Here is a 22715-nt window from a genome sequence, read left to right as displayed (position 1 = left end):
TGTTACAAAGTCAGTCAAAAATCTGCTGCCATGCATATGAATAGGGCATCAGAAGTATTCCATTCAGAAAAAAATAGGGAAGATATAATGTATCTAACTCGCTAATATAAATATTTAATCATATGTATGTACTGGTTGCAGAAATGAATGCCAGAGGAGTTATCTTACATGCATTTGAACGTTACAGACTCAAAACATGCATTGATTTTAAACCGTGGGAGTGGGAAAATAATTACATATCTGTTTTCCGTGATAATGGGTAAGCATTTTATATTATATTGATAAAACTCTCTTATAACAATAGCTTTTGTACTTATATGATGTATAGTAATATCCTATGTATTGTAATTAAATTCAAAGTTGCATGAAAACTGAACCTGTTATTGCTTTAACACATTGGCGTAGGAAACTCGTTTTACTGTTTCTTACCCATATGATCTTAAAAGCTGCATCAGGTTTTTTGTTTTTGAGAAGAGGGCAGATTTGTACCCTCTGGGTTTTAAACTCATGGCTTAATCCCTTCAATACAATATTTTCCATTTAAAGAAGTTATTAAAAATTGTATTCAATGTGTCACTGAAAGAAAATCCTTATTTAATGATATGCAAATTTCCTCATTTTGCTAGCTGTTATTCGTATATTGGAAACAGACGCTTAGGAAAACAAATTCTTTCTATCGGAACTAGTTGTGATACTGTAGAAATCGTCCAACACGAGTTGTTCCATGCACTTGGATTCTTTCATGAGCAATCAAGATCAGATCGAGATGACTATGTCACCATTATGCGGGAGGAAATTCTAGATGGTATTTAATAATGCTGCCTAATACACTGTTTTTTCCCTTACCTTATTGCCTCGTTTTGGGCCAATGTGTTGGTGCTTGGAAGCACAATCCCTTACTATCAATATATATGTTTTCAAAATGTTTCATCCAGGATTCGATACATGCTGAGAATTTGTTTCCCTTACCTCTTGTTTTCTTTGATATTTTAATTTTTTTTATACTGTACTCTCATCTTTTTTTTCCATCTCTTAATTTTTCCATGTGGTTTAATGCTGTTGACAATTGCAAAACAAACATTTATGCAAAAATGCTATTTATTTTTTTTATCCAAATTCATCCTTTGTGGTAATGAAGTCAATATCTTTCATACCAATTGTTTGTTTTGATGCCTTTATAGTAAGCTAATCATGTGATACAGAAGGGTCATGAGACTCAATAAAGCCTCCGTGTAAAATGCAAGATCCTTAAAGGATTATGTAACCAAACCTCCATTACTTTTTGCCTAGGTGAGGTGTTTTTAAATAGAACAATTACAATCTGTGAGATTTGAAATCATTCTTTGGTGAATAAGCCAGTGCGCTGGGTTGTGTGTTTATCGCATTTGTGCAGCTATAGCATACTTTTAAACAATCCATGCGCATTCAAGATTTGATTCTTGTGTTACTGTTAAAATACATTAATATAGTGTTCTTTTTATTCATATTTTTTTTTTCTAGGCAAAGAAAATAATTTTGTGAGTTACACGGATTCAGTGTCTGACTCTCTAAATGCCCCGTATGATTATACATCTCTAATGCACTACCGCAAGACAGATTTCCAGAAAGGTAGCAATCCAACAATTATAACAAAGAATCCTCAATTCAGTAATATAATTGGGGGACAGATGGATTTAAGTGAAATTGATGTCCTGAAGTTAAATCGACTGTACAATTGCAGTAAGTATCTAACACTGAATATGTATTAAACCTGTGCCTTACTTTTAAATTATTTTGTATGTTTACAAAGTCTTTATTTTTAGTTAACATCATGAACCAACAATCTCACACTTTCTGTATCTAAAGCTAGAACTTGTGTACAATAACTGTAAACAGGGATGCTTCAAGTCTGTGCCCACTGCAGAAAAATCTAACTTAGGGAAACAAAGTATAAGCAATCAAGTCATGAAATTACATAAAGATTTTTTTTTCAGAACACATATTTATACATTTTGATATATATTATATTATATATAATTTCTTTATTGCATATTTTTTATTTTCTTATATATATTACATATTGTATATTTCAGTTGAGTTAATTTCTAGACTTGGAGATTCATTTCAGGCCAAATTGCTATTTGTTTGAATTTGGGCAATCAGTTGATTGGACGAACTGACAAGCTCTGAGCCGCAATGTACCCAAATCATGAACCAAATAAAACGTGCATTGGCTGAGCATGTTTGTTTCGGGTCATGAATCTGAATTCTGCCAATGGCACCAAGAAAAGAGATGACTGATGATTGAACAAAAAGAAGTGAGCAATAGACGGATCAGTACAAATTTATATTCATATATTATTTAATAAATATATAATATATAAATATACATATATTTTACTTCACCTTTTTTTCCCCTCTATTGGTTAATTTTTCTTATTCTCACTTAATCTTTGAACTAAATGGCAGAAAAATGCTTCTATCGGTGTACTGCAAAATATATACATAATATTATATTACGTGCAAATACAGAGGATATAAGGTTAAACAGTTAGGAATAAGGTGCTACAATCACCTATGTGAAGTCACTTAATCACATCACATCGATCCAGGTTCCACACTCAGATCGATAGTTTATATATGCCTGTAGATTGAAAAAGGAAAAAAGGGACACAAAATAGTGTAATAACGTAGGAGCCACTTGACAATTTAAAATTTCAAAGGTTCCACTCACATGGTCATGAGCCACTTGGTAAAAGCTGGCTCAGACTAAAGGTAAATCAGGTGAAAGCACGTGGACATCAGGTACCAAGCTGTTTTTTCCTCTGTGATCTTGCAAGTTGTTTGTTGCTTAAAAATGGTCCAGGATGCAGGAAATTTCGCAAACAAATTTATTTATACACTATGATTTAACTTGACGCGTTACGGCGATGCATTTTTCAAAAGTTCCCTTTCGGCATCGCCAAAATGCGTCAAGTTCGAGTTACAGCAAAAGTGGACTTTATAGATTTATTCTGTTTTATTTGTTGTTTTTGAAAGCTACCTCATAGTGTATAAATAAATTTGTTTGCGAAATTTCCTGCATCCTGGAACATTTTTTTTTTTTAATTCTTTATTTTGGGTGTGCACAAATTAAACAAATAGCCGGTATGCGCCACAACAGCGACATCCAGTAGAATAGGTAAACATTGGCATTACATGTCATGGCATTCATTAAATAGGCACATTTTTATAATATTATTAAGCATAGACAGGCTTAGCAAGATATAAGAAAAGCAACAGTCAGACTATTCATGCTGTCTAAAACGGTTTAACTTGAGATTGTATTATTACAGTTGGTCATACGGTATGGTTGTACTTTAACAAGGCTTGGTCATTGCGTAGGCTAGGCTATATGTAGTACAGATTATGTATATATTCTATGGTGGCTACGTAAACTGACTAGTGCAGAACAATGGTGGAGTCGTGGCACATTTAACACTTTACAGGCTAAGTTGTAATGTCTATATATTGAACAGGGCAGATGTAGGCATGTGGAGATAAATAGCATAGACATGTTGCTTATGTCCTGCTGTTAGGATCAGGCTATGTGAACAGTTGACAGCCGCTGTAGCTAAACGTACATGCTAATTCGTACTGCCAACTTAAATAAAAAAATAAATAAACATTTTTTTTTATATCTGTGTTACTTATATCTATGACTAGTCGATTGGTAACGGAGAGTATTAGCTAGTGGCGTGCATTACAGGTCTAGTTCACTGCACTGTTTATAAACTACACTTTAACATTGAAATATACATGCTTGTGAGACGTGTGCTTGCTGGACATAGGCTAAAACATAAGCTAAAGCAATCCAAGGCATGCTAGGATGAGGAAGCTAATATGCGTCCAGCTGATATGACTCTGACGTAATGCTAGTCAGAGCTAAACAATTATGCAGGTATACGTTAAACATTTTTAGGGTCCCCATTGTTAGAAAGTTAAGCTTGAACATCAAAACACTCGTGTGGTTAGAATAAAAATAAGCTGAGGCTATGTTATTATCAAGGCAATAGCAGTATGCAGACAGATATTACTTATCACACGGGTGGCACATAGAGAGCATGCAATAGGAGGCACAATAGGTAACTTGAGAGAAGTGAAGTCATGGCTGTTGGGAATATTGGAAATTTGTTCCATATCGAGAGTCAGGGGGAATAAGAAGCAGAAAAGCGTCCGGTTGGTATGTGGCCTGTATGCCATGTCCCCTTTTGTGCTAAGAAGGTGGACGGTCATTGAGTCCTTGCGGTTTAGGCATCTTCATCCTATGCCCTCCTGAGGGTGTATAGAGTCCCGAAGCCAAGGTGGGATTGGTGGTGGGGTTGGAAGGTACCCAATAGGCCCCCGAGGCGGGTGTCTCCGCGTCCATGGAGCTGGGCATTATCGTGGGTATAACTTGTGCGTATAACATCGTAAGATAACTTTTGAACTAAAGTAAAACAGAGTTAAGTTCAGCAGGTGCCCCCTGTCAAGGGCGCTCAGGTAGGGGCCGCACTCCGTGAAGCGCGGGCCGTTCCTTTCGGCACAAAAGTCACTGCCGTGGCCGGATTCCATTCGTGGGTCGTGGATGGCCTGCGAGGTTGTTGTAGGGAGTCCGGAGGGAGGCCCAGAGGGACGAGGTGTGCCTTCGCCTCCTGCATGTTCGTGATAAGGTACGTTTTATCGTTCTGGGTTACCTGGAGCTTGTGTGGGGAGCGCCAGTGGTAAGTTACGTTGTGTGCGCGGAGCAAAGCGGTAAAAGGCCTCAGGGTTGCGCGCCAAGCCACAGTCCCCCTGGAGAGATCAGCGTATAGCAAGAGGGCCATATCTTCGAAGGGAAGGGTGTGTTACCCCTGGCGGCTGCCATCACTGCCATCTTGTCTTGTCTTTTTTGAAATTTGACGATTAAGTCTCTGGGCGCTGCCTGAGGGGCTGTGGGTGGTTTTGCAATTCTGAACATGCCGTCCAGCACCACTCCTTTGGCCTGTTTCGGCGGGAGTAGTTTGCCGATTAGGCGCCGCATGAGGTGGGGGAGTTCGGACTCCGGGACCGTCTCCGCAATGCCTCTTATTTTCAAGTTTTGGGCGCCGCGTGAGTCTTCTATTGCCGCCATATGCTGTTCCAGTTGTAGGTGCTTTGTTTGTAGTGTTTTTACCTCCTGTTGGAGCGTGGCAACGAGCCCCGAGTGGTTGTGGCAGTCCTGTTCCACTGTGTTCAAGCGGTGCGTTAGGCCCTGAATACTTTTTTTCATGTCGGCCATGTCTGATTGTAGATTGCCGCAAAGCTCGGCCAGCAGCTCCCTCATTTCTGCCTTGGTGACCGGGGCGGTGTCTGGCTTTGGTTGAGGCTGCGGCGGGCTGCACATTGCGGGCGGGCATGTTTCTGCAGGATCTGAGAGATCTTCGTCGGAGTCGTCTAAGCCTTCCATGTAGGCGTCTAAGTCTGGATCCATAGCGCCACGTGCTCGCCGCCATAGATCCCCTATGCCAGCACCCGGCCGGTGCACGTCTGATTTTGTTTTTTTGTTTTTTCTGCCCATTAGAGCGTTGTCTGCAGTAGTAGGTTTGCCTTGATGGCCTTTTGGGGTGTAAAATATTCGAATTTTGCTTGTTTTAAGTTTGTAGATCACGAAGCTCTCATGAGATGCGACCAGTCAGTTCGGCTGTTGGCTCCGCCCCCCCTGTATGCTTTATTCCATTCTGCTACTGCTCGATCTGCCCCTGATCTGCCTCCTTGGCTGACCTCATCAGAAGTGGTGATTTCAACCAACCCAATGCTTTCCTGTATTCAAGCAAGAAGCTGTAACTCTGCATGCTGTTTGCCTAAAAAAAAAACAGTCTGATCCTGGAACATTTTTAATCAACAAACAACTTGCAAGATCACAGAGGAAAAAACAGCTTGGTACCTGATGTCCAAGTGCTTTCACCTGATTTACCTTTAGTCTGAGCCAGCTTTTACCAAGTGGCTCATGACCATGTGAGTGGAACCTTTGAAATTTAAAATTGTCAAGTGGCTCCTACGTTATTACACTATTTTGTGTCCCTTTTTTCCTTTTTCAATCTACAGGCATATATAAACTATCAATCTGATTGTGGAACCTGGATCGATTATTAGCACTTTTTTTTTTTACCAATTCTACATGCAATTAAGGGTAATGTGCAACATTTATTAGTGTGCTCTCACCACCCACTTCTTTTTTATTATATTATATTACGTATATTTTGCCTTACACTGACTTTCCCATTTTTGCGCTCTTTTGTTTTGTTTGTTTGGTTTCTGAGTCAGGTTTTTGATACTGAAATTCTGCTGAACTGAACAGACATTTAGCCCAAACATTTTTTTGGGGGAAAAAATTGTTCAACCGAGGTGAATACTCAATGGGTACAAGTCTAGTCATTTCTGTACTATTTCCACACTATAAACAATAAATATAACCAAAAATTAAAAACATACAATATAGTACTTTTATTGAATTCACAAAAAGGACAAGTAAAAAAGCATATTACCAACTCATCTCAGAATTTTTTATGTAATACATCAGTTCATATGATATTTAGATGACTATATTTAGTTACTATATAATTCAAGTTATATACAGTTTAAAAAACATGTTTCATTTTGCACATTTACTAATAAATAGAAAAAAAATACACATATTAAAAACTCCTTAAAGAAACTCATTAAAAAGTCAAATTTTCAGAATGAGAAGAAAATTGTATCAAAATCACACTCACAAGGGTTACAATCAAGGTTATAATTAAAAGAACACCTTAGGGTTAGAAATGGTCAGGTGTCCCTAGGTAATGGGTGCTCTGAGCAATTTCTGCCCCTTGAGTATTACTTCACTGCGCTAAACAACCAACCTGGAAGTTACAGATCTGGTTGTTTAATTGAAAGCTGGGGGGACGTAACAAAGTTAATTTACAAAAGTGGCAATTCCAATTGAAATCTGCACTTTTTCTTAAACTGAAAAAAGAAGACACACATAAATCAGTTAAGCAAGTTATAGTGTTTTACGGGTCTGTAGTGTCCCTTTAAGTGTAACCTTTAATTTGTGATAGTGTTATTAATAAGTATATAGATGCATATGTCTGTTTCCTATGGTGCTCTCTTAAAAAATATAAAGGTAAAAAGGATTTAAAAAAAAACAAAAAACTTTTCCAATATGCACTAATTATAAAAAAATAAATAAATAAGTAATAATATAAAGATACTCCAAAATTTTTTGGCAAATTTAAAACAAAATATTTATTTACAATTCATATTAATATTATTATTTTTATTTTATTATAGTTCTTACACATAATGATATAGTAACTATATAAGTCTCCATATCATAAAAATTAAAGTATATTATGCATGATTTTAACACACTAAAATATTAATTAACTCTCATGCTATATGACGGATTCATTCTTATGATTTCTAATAGGGATATACATATATAGAGTTGACTTTTGGTATTTAATTTAATGTATCATCATTTGTATATTTATTTGTACTCTATTTCTGGTTTTTGGTTCGGCATTTGCATTTTATTATTTAATTCAGAACATCAAGTGCTTAATTAGACTTAACTCTGATTCTTTAAAGAAAATATATGTGGAATGTACTGTGAAGTTCAAGTATAAAAATGTTTGAATTACAATGAACATATGTGAGGTAACTGTTGTGGCAGAAGTATTTAAATAATTTTAGAAATAGCACTTATGTACTCAAGCATAAAGCAAAAGGACATATGTATTGGGCACTGCCTTGATGCAAAAATGGGAAATTAGGGTATTTAATCGCCAGTAGCATATTTTGCCATTATTAAGTGTTCTTGTATAGCAAGGCCACTTAACCCCTTAATGATGAGTGACAGACGAGGTCCGTCACTCAGGGTAAACCCTTATGCCGAGTGACCTTGTCCGTCACGCCGTAAAATTGCAATTGCGGCGATCGCGGGGTTAATGGTGCTTCGGTCTGCCTCTGTATTAGAGGCAGACCGGGAGCACCGGATCGGGCTGTCCCAGCACATGTGCCCGCTCTGACAGCATGTATACTCACCTTCTGCCTCCCTGCACTTACGGGTTCACTGTGAAGTGCAGGGAGACGGATCAGTGCTGATCCTGCCCCCTGTGTAAAAAAAAAATAAAGTTTATTTAAAATCCCACCCCCTTTACCATTTTAATAAAAAATTAACCCCTTCCCTGCCAATTGATCACTGACTACAGTTATCAATTGGCAGGGATTGCATTTTACTATCTGATTTTTTTTTTTCAACCCCTGAGGGTTAATTCTTTTTTTTTAACCCTCAGGGATTACATTTATTTTATTAATTAATTTAAGTATTTTAAATTATATTTTAAGCTAGCTGGGGAGGGTGGAAGTTAGTGGGGAATTGGGGGATTTGGTATTAGGCCAACTAGGGGTTAAAGTTAAAAAAAGTTTTAAAATAAGCTTTAAAAAGTAAAAAATTAAGTTAAAAAAAGTTTTAATAACGTTTAAGTAAAAAATAAAAAAAACACCCCCCTTTACCCAGTCCAAATAAAAATTAACCCCTTCCCTGCCAGTCGATCACTGCCTAATTTTTTTTTACCCCTGACAATTACATTTTTATTTATTTTTTAATCCTCAGGGTTTCAATTTATTTAATTAACTAATTTAAATATTGTATAATTAAATATTTTTTTCTAGCTGGGGTGGGTGGGAGTTATGGGAAAATGGGGAATTTACGGTTAGTGCTGCTTACTGCTAGTTAGGGGTTAACGGTAAAAAAAAAGCTTAGAAAAATGTTAAATCTGTAAAAAAAAAGTTTTAAGAAAGTTTAGGAAAGTTTAAAAAAATTAATAATCAAAACAAAAGTTTAAAAAATAGTTTTAAAAAGTAAAAAAAGTAAAAAAAAAAAAAACATTTAAAAACGCTCATTACCACTACACCTAGAACAAACTAGAGAAAAAATGATCCCACGCTAAGGTTCAAAATATGCTTTTTGAATTACCCCAGGGTGTATTCTTTAATAAATAGTATGTGTTTGTGGGGAAGTTTCAATAACCAACCATCTAAACTACTCCAAATTGGAACATGGACACAGCGTAAAAATTCAAAGTTAGAAAAAAACTGAATGGCTGCGTCTCAAATGTGCCCCTTCAACATCCACATATACCTGGCAAAGGTACATACGGGGTATTGCTGTACTCAGACCACATAGCTGAGCAACATATGAAGTATTATACAGTTGTAGCACACATAAGGTTTGCAAAATATACTGTGCAAACTCACTGTGTGTCAAAAAGGCAGAAAAAACGCTTATTACCACTATCCCTGGTACAAGCTAGCGGAAAAATGATCCCACGCTAAGGTTCAAAATATGCCTTTTGAAATACCCTGGGATGTCTTCTTTAAGAAATGGTATGCCTTTATGGGATAGTTTGAATTATATAGCCTGGTAAAATACTCTAAAATGGGACATGGGCACAGCGTAAAAATTTAAAGTTTGAAAAAAACTGGAATGGCTATGTCCCAAATGTGCCCCTCCAATGTCCACATATACCTGGCAAAGGTACATACGGGGGTATTTTTGTACTCAGCTGACATAGCTGAGCAACATATGAAGTATTATACAGTGGTAGTACACATAAGGTTTGCAAAATATACTGTGCAAACTCACTTTGTGTGTCAAAAAGGCAGAAAAAAAACGCTTATTACCACTACACTTGGTACAAGCTAGCGGAAAAATGATCCCACGCTAAGGTTCAAAATATGCCTTTTGAAATACCCTGGGGTGTCTACTTTAAGAAATGGTAGGCCTTTGTGGGGTAGTTTGAATTTAAAACCTGTGAAGATGCTTGGAAATTGCACATAGGCCCAGCTTCAAAATTCAAAGTTCTGTAAAATCTGATATGGCTTGGTCTCCTATATGGCACTGTAGCTTCACAAAATAGTGCCAAAGACATTCATTGGGGATGTCTTTCTACTCAGAAGACTTAGCTGAGCATAATTTGGGGGGTTTGAACTTAGTGGCACCTATGAAATATACAAAATGCCCAGCAAAAATGCAATCCGTATGTAAAAAAATGGCCAAAATTATTTTTTACCACCTACTTTGGCATATATTGGTGAAAAAATGGGGGCATGATAAGGCACAATATGCACCTTATGATATACCCTGGAGTGTCTACTTTTACAAATGGTAGGCCTTTGTGTGTTTTTTTTTTTTTTTTAACAGTCAAACTGTTATAATACCCCAAATGGAAGCATAGGCTCATTAAATCCGTCTCTCAAAATTCTACTGTGAATACTGAAAAGGACAGGTCTCCTGTATGGCACTGTGGCTTCACGAAATAGTGCCAAAGACATACAATGGGGGTGTTATTTTACTCAGCAGATGTAACTGAACACAAAATAAAACGTTGTACAGGAATAGCACACACCAACTTTACAAAATACACATCAGAAGTTCTTTGTTATAAGTTTGTGTGCCAAAACCCCCAAAAAACTTTTACTCCAATATTTAGCCGAGATTGGCGGTGAAATGGCCAGGGGCGGACTGACCGGTCGGGCACTTCGGACATGGTCCGAGGGCCCGGCCTGGAGGGGGGCCCGCCATCAGGGGGCCCGGCCGCCCCTTTAAATGCTGCAGCCGCCTGAGCGCTCTCTTAAGAGTGTGCACCTTCCTGTCAGTCCGGCCGGGTACAGGAAACAGAAACTCCTGTTCCGCGCCACGCTACAGGGGAGGGGGTAAGAAAATAGAGGATGGGGGGGTAAGAAAAGAGAGGGAGGGGAGAGGGGTAACAAAAGAGAGGGAGGGGGGAGTGGGGGGGTAAGAAAAGAGAGGGGGGTAAGAAAAGAGAGGGGGGGTAAGAAAAGAGAGGGGGGTAAGAAAAGAGAGGGAGGGGGTAAGAAAAGAGAGGGAGGGGGGTAAGAAAAGAGAGGGGGGTAAGAAAAGAGAGGGAGGGGGTGGGGTAAGAAGAGAAAGGGAGGGGGGTAAGAAGAGAAAGGGGGGGTAAGAAGAGAAAGGGAGGGGGTAAGAAAAGAGAGGGGGTAAGAAGAGAGAGAGGGGGGTAAGAAGAGAGAGGGGAGAAGAAGAGAGAGGGTGGGGGGTAAGAAGAGAAAGGGAGGGGGGTAAGAAGAGAAAGAGAGGGGGGTAAGAAAAGAAAGGGAGGGGGTAAGAAGAGAAAGGGAGGGGGGTAAGAAGAGAAAGGTGGGGGGTAAGAAGAGAAAGGGAGGGGGGTAAGAAGAGAGAGAGGGGGTAAGAAGAGAGAGGGGGGGTAAGAAGAGAGAGGGAGGGGGGGTAAGAAGAGAAAGGGAGGGGGTAAGAAGAGAAAGGGAGGGGGGTAAGAAGAGAGAGGAAGGGGGTAAGAAGAGAGAGGGGGGTAAGAAGAGAGAGAGGGGGGTAAGAGGAGAGAGGGAGGGGGGTAAGAAGAGAGAGGGAGGGGGGTAAGAAGAGAGAGGGAGGGGGGTAAGAAGAGAAAGGGAGGGGGTAAGAAGAGAGAGGGGGGGTAAGAAGAGAGAGAGGGGGTAAGAAGAGAGAGGGAAGGGGTAAGAAGAGAGAGGGGGGTAAGAAGAGAGAGAGGGAGGGGGTAAGAAGAGAGAGGGAGGGGGGAGTAAGAAAAGAGAGGAGGGGGTAAGAAGAGAAAGGGAGGGGGGGTGAGAAGAGAAAGGGAGGGGGGTAAGAAGAGAGAGGGAGGGGGGGTAAGAAGAGAGGGAGGGGGTAAGAAGAGATGAGGGGGGAGTAAGAAGAGAGGGGGAGTAAGAATGGGGTAAGAAGAGGGGGAGGGGGGAGTAAGAAGGGGGTAAGAAGAGGGGGAGGGGGAGTAAAAAGAGGAAGGGGAGTAAGAAGAGGGTGAAGGGGGGTAAGTTGAGGGGGGAGGGGTAAGAAGAGGGGGGAGTAAGAAGAGAGTGGGGGGAGTAAGAAGGGGGTAAGAAGAGGGGGAGGGGGGAGTAAGAAGAGGGAGGGGGGAGTAATAAGAGGAAGGGGGAGTAAGAAGAGGGGGGTTAAGAAGATGTGGAGGGGGAGTAAGAAGAGGGGGAGGGGCGTAAGAAGAGAGGGAGGGGGTAAGAAGAGGGGGGAGGGGGTAAGAAGAGGGGGAGTAAGAAGAGGGGGAGGGGGTAAGAAGAGGGGGAGGGAGAGTAGGAAGAGGGGGAAGGGGGTAAGAAGAGGGGGAGGGGGAGTAGGAAGAGGGGGGAGGGGGTAAGAAGAGGGGGAGGGGAGTAAGAAGAGGGGGGAGTAAGAAGAGGGAGAAGTAAGAAGAGGTGGGAGTAAGAAGAGGGGGAGGGGGAGTAAGAAGAGGGGGAGAGTAAGAAGGTGGAGTAAGAAGAGGGGAGGGGGGAGTAAGAAGAGGGGGAGAGTAAGAAGGGGTAAGAAGAGAGTGAGGGGGGTAAGAAGAGGGGGGAGTAAGAAGGGGGGTAAGAAGAGGGGGAGGGGGGTAAGAAAAAGGGGAGGGGGAGTAAGAGGAGGGCAATTGCCCCCTCCCCTGTCCGCAGGCACCGTGCGGGCAGCCGGCAGGGGAGGGATGAAGAGAGGACCCGGGAGCTCAGCCTGCAGCTCCTCTGTGTCCTTCTTGCGCGAGCACAGATCGTTGCCGCGGTTACCACGGCAACGTTACGGCTCTTGCGAGAGTAAACTCTAGCCCTGGAGCTACGGGCTAGAGTTCACTCTCAACATTGTGACCACCAGGGATTCCTGGTGGTCGCAGTGGTGAGAGTGAACTCTAGCCCCATAAACACACTGCCCCCACACACCATACACATTCACACACTGCCCCCCATACACACACACTGCCCCCACACACCATACACATTCACACACTGCCCCCCATACACACACACTGCCCCCACACACACCATACACATTTACACACATTGCCTCACACACACACACACATACACTGCCCACCCATACACACACAGCCCCCCATACTAACATTGCCACACACATACACAGCCCCCTCATACACACATTGCCCCACACACCCTACACATTCACACACTACACCCCCTCACACACACTGAACCTTTCACACACACACTGCACCCCTTACACATTGCACCACTGCTCCTATACCCTACTACAGCCTCATATCCCAGCAGACCCCAGGTAAGTTGTCAAACTGTTCTTAAATGGTTTGACTACTTACTCTGGGAGGGGGGCCCGGCCCTCCTGGCACCATAACGACTACACAGAGCAGTAGTGGTTATTGTGCATGGATTATTTCTTTAAATAATCTACAAGTGCCCCAGTAGCCAGCAAGCCAGCCAGCCCACAGGCCGGCCAGCCAGCCCACAGGCTGGCCAGCCAGCCAGCCAGCCAGCCCACAGGCTGGCCAGTAGCCAGCCAGCCAGCCCACAGGCCACCAGTTAGGCTTACAGCCAGCAAGCCCACAGCCTGCCAGCCAGCAAGCCACAGCCTGCCAGCCGCAGCCAGCAAGCCCACAGCCTGCCAGCCGCAGCCAGCAAGCCCACAGCCTGCCGGCAGTAGCCAGCAAGCCCACAGCCTGCCAGCAAGCCCACAGCCTGCCAGCCGCAGCCAGTAAGCCCACAGCCTTCCAGCAAGCCCACAGACTGCCAGCCAGCAACAGTAATTAAGGTAAGAGGAGCCAACTTGGCCTAGGTATCAGCGAGCTATGTTGTGTTGCTATATTGTGAATAGGAACTAGAGTGTTGGAGAGACCCCCCTCCAGGCTCCATTAGACTCAATTAGACTCCATTGTAGGAAATTCTTTCTAACACACTCTCTAAAGGACACTGAGATAGCCTCTGCTAGAATGCTCCCCCCTCCATGGCCCATTAGCCCTCAAGTGTAGTCTCTACTGGGGCCTGGAGGCGACTGTTTCCAGCATGGACACTGAGATGGCCTCTGTTAGAAAGACCCCCTTCCAAGCCTATTAGACTCCATTGTAGTCTCTAATAGGGCCTGGAGGGGATTCTTTCTAACACACTCTCTAAAGGACACTGAGATAGCCTCTGCTAGAAAGACCCCCCTCCATGGCCCATTAGCCCTCAATTGTAGTCTCTACTGGGGCCTCAAAGGGATCATTGCACTTTTGTTCCTTGTGTCTAAAGATTGTGTAGGGTGTGGCTGGAGGCGGTGCATGGAGGCGGGACATGGGTGGCGCTTGCTGCGGAGTATGGGTGGGGCCTGTAAGGGGGGCCTTGATTTATTTTGCCCGGGGGCCCTGAGGGTTCTCAGTCCGCCCCTGGAAATGGCTACGTAGAAAGTGTCAAAACAACCTTAGGTAAATAGTCTGTGGTGTCTACTTTATATAAATATATACTTTTGTGTGGCAATTTTGTTTTCTTTTATGGCTATTAAGACAAACATACCAAATTCTAAAATCGCTCCACATTAAAAGTTTATTTTACTCCTTGTGCTTTGTGACCTGTAACTACCAAAAAAAACTTAAAATCCCAGACACATTATATATTCTGTAAATCAGAACAACTAAATGAATTTATTTTTAATTACTTTCCTTAACCTGCACTAATTGTGCACACATTATTATTGCAAAAACTGTAAAAAAAATAATAAATAAGCATGTATATATATATATATATATATATATATATATATATATATATATGTATGTTACATCAAATTAAAGCCCTTTCTGTCCTTTAAAAAACTGTATATAATATGCATCGGTGCAATAAATTAGTCAAATGCAAATTGCAGTTGAACGCAAACAGCAAAAAATGCCGTTGTCATTAAGTGAAAGACAAGCTTCCGAAGCTCTGTCCTTAAGGGGTTAATGTCATCTCACATATATAATATTATTATTATTAAGTGTTCTTGCATAGCAAGACCACTTAATGTTATCTCACATATATATTATTATTAAGTGTTCTTGCATAGCAAGACAACTTAATGTTATCTCACATATATATTATTATTATTATAGCCAAATTTGCCATCCTAACTCCTCCCACAGTTTTTACACTACATAGACAGAAATATACCGAAACGTGCAGATTGTTCCCGATCGGATTGCTATTACTTTGTGGAACGTTTCGCCTAATGGTTCACGGAATATCGTCGTTCTTGTGGCGAAATTGGTCCCATAGGAATGAATGGCAAAATGTTCAAAACTAGAGTGGGAGCTGGCAAAAGCTGAAAAATCAGGAGATAATTTCTCAACTGCTACCACTCCCTCATTTTCAAGCCCACCTACACAAATCTGATATCAAAACGTTCAGCTATCCCTGCTGCCACTAAAAATGTCCACGGCTAAGCCATAGTCCTAATAGTTTTCACAATATGACCATTTGTTTGCAACTCACGCCGTCCATTGACATTCATTGAAACTCCACTCTTGCCAGTTTAAATTTGAAGGGCAATTTCTAAACTGCGACTGTGCCTTCATTGTTAATATTTCAGAGACATATAATGCATCAAAATGTAGGTCTGGGTCTTGTGAGTCTCACAATGTAAAGCTCTTCACTATAGGATTTATAGTTTTAAAAATACGACCGTTTTGGCAACCGCCAAAATACTCTGACCTGTGCCAGGCTGGAGCAGCAAGTGATGTCATAGACAGGGCGTTTTGTACACCTGCTAATGTTTTTATAAATGTATGTTTTAATGTAACTGTGAAGCACTTTGGGCAACAACGTTGCAATTAAATGTGCTATATAAATAAATAATAACAGTTACTCCCCCCACTCCAGTTGTAGACTTTCCCCAGAAAGTGTAGCTTTTCTAGTTCTTTATTGAGCCTTGAGAAAGAGAGTGCAGATGGCTGAAACACATTGGAGTTGCTTTTTTTGTTTACATTTTTATTTTTATTTTATTTTTAATTTTATTGTAAGTATTTTTTTGGTTTTAATTAATAATTTAATTGCATAAATACATTCGATATGTTTTTTCAAATTCTATCACACCATATATTTTTTAATTGGTCAATTTCAATATGTGTTGGAAGTTAATGGAAAATAAAAAAAACTAAGAACCTCAGAAGATTTGGTCGTATGGTTTTTTTACATTTTGTGAATACGGTCAGTGATTATCTCCATTTACAGACAAATTTTCACTGTGCACAAGTCTATGAATTTCCATAGTATTCCAGCTGTATGTTCACGAAATGTATTCTAATGTAATTATGGACATAAAATATGTATATTATAATTACATGGAGTAATTGAATTACATTCTTCAATTCACAGCAACACCATTAACCTTCATGGATTCATGCACCTTTGATTTTGATGATATATGTGGAGCTCTTCAAAGTTCAGATAATGGCAGCAGTTGGCAACGACTTACCTCTGTTCTAGGGGGGCCTACATCTGATCATACATACTTAAATGACGTAAAAGGTAAAACACAATAGGTATTATATTTACACTTATATAAATAAATGTTTTCTGTTTTTTGTTGGACTGATTTATCTAACCATTAAATATTTAGGACTCTTAAAATCTGGTTTAATTAAAGTGTTTTAAACTAAAAATGTTGTCTTGGTAATTCAGTTTATACTTTAAATCTATATTCATTTTAGATATAGCATTTAATACCATTTGATCTTTTACAATTTAATATGATACAATTCATTTGTACAAGAAAGTAATCATTATATATTTAGTAAAAAATGTTAGTGCATAAAGCAAATCATTTCCTTACAGCCAAAATCGTTACAAAATTCTCAAAATGGCTAATATTTCACAAATATTCAAGTCCAGTCAAAAGGTATCATAAGACAAAGTATGGATTACCGGTACTTTGTTTTATGTATTTTCCCTACATTTGTCAAAGTGGCGGAGTTTTTAAGTTCTTTACAATTCACAGTCATGTGAATAAATCAGAAATATTTACATTTCTCTTTTCTGACCTGCTGCAGGCTATTTCATGCATTTTAGCACCAGCACTGGAAATCCTGGAGATAAAGCCATACTGAAAAGCAGACTTTTCTACCCAAAGAGAGGATTTCAGTGTTTGGAGTTCTTTTACTATAACAGTGGCAATGAAAGTGACCACCTGGAAATATGGATTGAAGAGTACACCTCCTCCTCGAACAGTAAACTGAGGTTTATCAGCAGTATAACAGGTAAGTGAATGAAACCTTAGATTGTTGGTGATGTGTTATTTGAAAGTAATAGAGTAATGCTACTCATTTTAACATACAACCAAGACAGTAAAAATCTAATTAAAAGGTTAAATCAACCAATATAGCAACATAACCCACCTAATAAAAATACAAAAGGAATAAAGAAAAATCTGCAATCCCACACTGGACCAAGTTCTTCCCTGAGCCCAATAATATCCCTCCAATCTTCCTCCTATCCGCAGGGGTATAAACGTCAGGGAGCACATGCTGAGGGGAGGACTTGGGCAGCACAGAATGGGGGCATGCAACCATTGACATGCTATGCATGCTGACAACAGGCACAGAATTGACCTGCCCACTAATGACACTCCTCCGACAGCTATGTGCTTTAACTCTGTATGTGCTGTGTTTCTCAGTGAACTGCTGGGCACACAAACTCCAAGCACTTAGAGTAATCTTTCAATAACCTTGAGATTATTTTTGTTTTGTTTACTGTTTTAATATATTACAAACCAGATATTTTTATATTTTGGTATAAGTTCTCCCTTTCTCAACAAATCCCACTTAAAAAGAGAATACTGAGAACAGGCAGCAGCTAAGGGCAGGCTATTTCAGCTGCTGCCCGTTCTCAGTATACTCTTGTGACCCATTTTTTTGGTCTCCACAAGTTTAAAGGGTAATCCAGACATGGACCCCTTGCTCACGGTGCCTAGGGAGATATCAGCTATGCCTCACTGATGATGCCTAACAAGGCCAAAATGATCGTCTGGGGTTGCTATGTCTCTCGTGCAGAGGGAACTTGCTGGCATTTCGGATCTGGACAGCCTGTATGTGTGGGACCAGTCGGATATGTTTCAGAGATGTTCTCTCTGTAATGGCACAAGACGAGCAAAAAACAGCTTGAGATCTGAGCGGGGACCCACCGAAGGGCAGGTTATTTTAGCTGCTGCCAGTTCTCAGAATACTCTTGCACCCATTTTCTCGCTCTCCACTTAAAATCATGTTTCAGTTAAAAAAAATAAAATAATATAATAAATAACAACTTAACTTAATCATTAATAAATGAAAAAAATTAAAAATTCTACTTCACAAACGATTTTTTAAAACAGTCCAAGCCTGCTTATCACCCTAATCTTTATGCTTCACTGATCCCTGAGAAAGTATGTACTGTTGGTTGAAACTTGGAGTAGCTTTTTCATTTTTACTTATTTTAAATTTTTTGTTATTGTTATTTCAAATATTTGTGTTAGTTTTAATTTTGTAGTTATTTTTTTTTTGGCCCAATGAAACCATTTACGTGCCATACATATTTTAACTGCTAACATGTGCACAATTAGACAATTCTGAGAGTAATTTCCCGGAAGCTGAATATTGAAAAGAAACTTCTGAGGAGATAAGTCAAATCTAATTCCTAATAAGGCTGCCATAAATGTTTGCAGCGACTTAATGTTTTTTTTTTTTAAATCTGGGCAACCCCATCTAATATGTAAGAAAGAACTATAATTAACTTTGCATCTCCAACACATTTGTGATATGTTAGAATACATTTTGTGTAGTTTGACCAGAATTAAATACCAACGCAACGTTATTTTATACTGAATTTCTATTACATTCATACCGTGGATGTTCTCCCTTACTATTATTATTATTATTAAACCCTTTAACCATTCTTTGTATTCCAAATTAATATTCATCTCCTTTTCCCATTTAATCCATGGTGAAATTTTCTTCTTGCAATTGCAGTTGAATACGAAAGTTTAAAAACTTTAGAGGTGATCTTATGATTGTAATGTTTATTTTAAAAATCAATCAAAGGATTGTCCATTACAATCGTTTTCTTTATGATAAAGTTTTTCAAGCTAAGATAGCTGAAAACATCTCTAGGCAAAAGATCAAATTTAGACTGAAGCAAGTTGAAAGACAACAGTGTTCCACCTGGTGCTAAATCGTGTAAACATGTAATGCTCCTTTCCATCCAGCTTAACAAACGAATATCACCTGTATCTGAGTCTAAAGTTTCTAGTGGCATATTTGACAAAAGAGAGTTTCGTGATCCCAAAACGGTAATCTTTAGATTACATCTAATTATCTAACTATATGATAATATCTAATTATCGGGTTTTGAATAAAAATAATCCTGCTTTTTTTCCCCTTAGGATCTTTATTTGACCAGAGTCATAGAAACGTTCTAGTTTTCCTATATCTTGTTTTTCAATCTCCAGCCATATCGGTCTGGAGGTTGAGAAATTATCCCAAGCAATAACATGTGCTATCATGTTATTATTGTATAAGGAAAATATATTAGGAAAAGATAACCCTCCCATTTTGAAAATCTCTATATAAAATATCTGAGGTTATGCTGGGTTTCTTGTCCTGACAAATACATTTGTTAATTGTTAGTTGAATTTCTTTAAGTAAGATATTATTAATTCTAAGTGGTATGTTTCTAAACAAATAAGTAACCTTTGGTAGAAAGTAAGATCTTACTACTTCCGCCCGACCCGTCCAAGATAATTCCATCCATTTCCAGTTTAATAAAGTGTTTCTTAGTTCACCTAGTTTGAAATGATAATTTTATTTTATGATTTCGTCTAGATCCATATAAAATGTAATCCCTAGATAGTCTACATATTTATAGTGCCAATTAAATTGAAATCTTGATTTAATATGCTCAGAGTCATCCGTAGATACTCTGTTCATTAATATCTGGGTTTTGTTGAAATGTAATTTAAAATTAGAAAAATAACCATATTCCTCGATCAGTTGAATTTACCCCACTCCCTCTAGCATGTGAGCTCATTGAACAGGTCCCTCAACCCCTCTGTTCCTATGTGTCCAACTTGTCTGGTTACAATTACATGTTTGTTCATCCACCCACTAAAAAGCGCTACGGTATTTGTCGGCGCTATATAAATAATAACATAATAATAATAATAATTAGGTTTTGGTGAATAAAAATCGCTGGTAGGTCATTTTTTCTCCTTATCTTTTTCAGCAGGAGGGAGTTTCTCTTTATCAGAGATTTTATCTTTATCTTTCTCTTTAGGAGCCATTTTGGTATGACCTCTTTGATACTTTACTTAGTGGCTTTCCCAAATTCAACAATGATCCCCTGCTGATTTTGTCCACTGACAAAGAAATGATCAGTCTATAATTTTAATAGTAGGTGTATTTTAACAGTGAGAGACAGAATAACAAAATAAAAATCCAGAAAAACGCATGTCAAACAAAGTTATAAAATGATTTGCATGTCAATGAGTGAAATAAGTATTTGATCCCCTATCAATCAGAAAGATTTCTGGCTCCCAGGTGTCTTTTATACAGATAACGAGCAGAGATTAGGAGCACTCTCTTAAAGAGAGTGCTTTTAATCTCAGCTCGTTACCTGTATAAAAGACACCTGTCCACAGAAGCAATCAATCAATCAGATTCCAAACTCTTCACCATGGCCAAGATCAAAGAGCTGTCCAAGGATGTCAGGGACAAGATTGTAGACCTACAGAAGGCTGGAATGGGCTACAGGACCATCGCCAAGCAGCTTGGTGAGAAGGTGACAACAGTTTGTGCGATTATTCACAAATGGAAGAAACATGGAAGAAATTAACTGTCAGTCTCCCTCGGTCTGGTGCTCAATGCAAGATCTCACCTCGTGGAATTTCAATGATCATGAGAACGGTAAGGAATCAGCCCAGAACTACACAGGAGGATTTTGTTAATGATCTCAAGGCAACTGGGACCATAGTCACCAAGAAAACAATTGGTAACACACTACGTTGTGAAGGACTGAAATCCTGCAGCGCCTGAAAGGTCCCCCTGCTCAAGAAAGCACATGTTCAGGTCTGTCTGAAGTTTGCCAATGAACATCTGAATGATTCAGAGGAGAACTGGATGAAGTGCTGTGGTCAGATGAGACCAAAATCGCGCTGTTTTGCATCAACTCAACTCAACGTGTTTGGAGGAGAAGGAATGCTTCCTATGATCTCAAGAACACCATCCCCACCTTCAAACATAGAGGTGGAAACATTATGCTTTGGGGACAGGACAACTGCACTGCATCAAAGAGACGATGGACGGGGCCTTGTACCGTCAAATCTTGGGTGAGAACCTCCTTCCTTCAGCCAGGGCATTGAAAATGGGTCGTGGATGGGTATTCCAGCATGATAATGACTTAAAACACACAGCCAAGGCAACAAAGGAGTGGCTCAAGAAGAAGCACATTAAGGTCCGAGAGTGGTCTAGTCAGTCTCCAGACCTTAACCCATAGAAAATCTGTAGAGGGAGCTGAAGGTTCGAGTTGCTAAATGTCAGCCTTGAAACCTTAATGACTTGGAGAGGATCTGCAAAGAGGAGTGGGACAAAATCCCTCCTGAGATGTGTGCAAACCTGGTGGCCAACTACAAGAAACGTCTGACCTCTGTGATTGCCAACAAAGGTTTTGCCACCAAGTACTAGGTCGAAGGGACCAAATACTTATTTCACTCATTGACATGCAAACCAATTTCTAACTTTTTTGACATGTGTTTTGCTGGATTTTTTTTGTTTTTCTGTCTCTCACTGTTAAAATACAACTATCATTAAAACTGACTGATAATTTCTTTGTCAGCGGGCAAACGTTCAAAATCAGCAGTGGATCAAATACTTTTATTCCTCACCGAATTTTACTATTTTTGTTTCAACATAACAGACACATAGCTTAAACATAAATACATGGATACACTAACTCTGACATATAAGTGTGAGTCAAACAATATAAAATGCATATCAAATATGAATCCGAAGCGACTGTTGCCAAGTTAACAGGTAACATACATAACTAGGTCGCAACAGATCACAACAAACATAAAATAATAAAAAGGAAGATGGATGGATAGTCCATCGATATTAGAAAGGTACAGCAAACGGGCTAGCAAGGATTAGATACAGGGTTAAATATAAAGTGAACATGACATAGTGGGCAACTCTCATCCTAAAGTGGATGAAAATCCAAAGCATCCTTTCCAGACTTTCAGGAATTTAGTGCATACCCATCAATTTCTATTTGATGTTTGCTCATAAATGTACATTTGTCGCAATTCATCTAAAACCTTCTACCCTCTTTAGTATGCTGCTTCGCTAGAATGGGTAGCTGTCAATATATGAAAAATGATGATTTGATGATGTCTGTGGAAATGATAGGGAAGTATTTTAAGGAGAAATATGTTGGTTCTAGTGGTAAAGTCAAACCTGTGCACAGTAGGACAGCCTTTTGAATATTTTTCCAGAATCGTGCTAAAATGGGGATTGCCGACAAATGTGTATTAGAGAACCATTATCTTGCAAAGCGAACATAAAGGGGATGTGACCCAGGAAAGGCTTGAACAAGTCTGGATGGTGTTAGGTCCTACCTCATACTAAGCTTAAAGTAGTATTCCCAGTGAGTCAAACACCTGGATGCTCCTTTTGCTCAAATGATAGCAATATTTGGTCCATTCTATATGCACCGAAAGGTAATGGAAAAAAAAAAAGAAATGAAAAATCTGATGATTTAGTGATATGCTTTTTTAAAAAATGTGAATGTATTCGGTGATCATTATCGCCATTTACATTCACAAGACAGCACTATATGCTTTTTGTGTTCTGTATTTTTTGTTTATAGTTTCTTTTTATGTGGAGCTATATTTAAGAGTCTTGGAGGAGCCTCTAAAGGAAGTTTCA

The 22715-nt window shown here is 39.5% G+C and overlaps 1 protein-coding gene across 1 annotated transcript in view; it reads left to right on the top strand.

The window, feature by feature from the left end:
- Positions 1–22715, top strand: part of LOC134607870 (meprin A subunit beta-like) — a 95742-nt gene that overhangs the window by 65966 nt on the left and 7061 nt on the right. Inside the window, exons 6-10 of the mRNA XM_063450443.1 lie at positions 142–259; positions 627–805; positions 1501–1719; positions 16141–16293; positions 16815–17021. Of these exons, the coding sequence (XP_063306513.1) occupies positions 142–259; positions 627–805; positions 1501–1719; positions 16141–16293; positions 16815–17021 (876 nt within the window). The remainder of the gene's footprint in view (positions 1–141; positions 260–626; positions 806–1500; positions 1720–16140; positions 16294–16814; positions 17022–22715) is intronic.

This window comes from Pelobates fuscus, chromosome 4 (assembly GCF_036172605.1).
Source record: "Pelobates fuscus isolate aPelFus1 chromosome 4, aPelFus1.pri, whole genome shotgun sequence".
NCBI classification, from domain to species: domain Eukaryota; kingdom Metazoa; phylum Chordata; class Amphibia; order Anura; family Pelobatidae; genus Pelobates; species Pelobates fuscus.
This window is presented reverse-complemented; position numbering and strand designations above follow the sequence as displayed.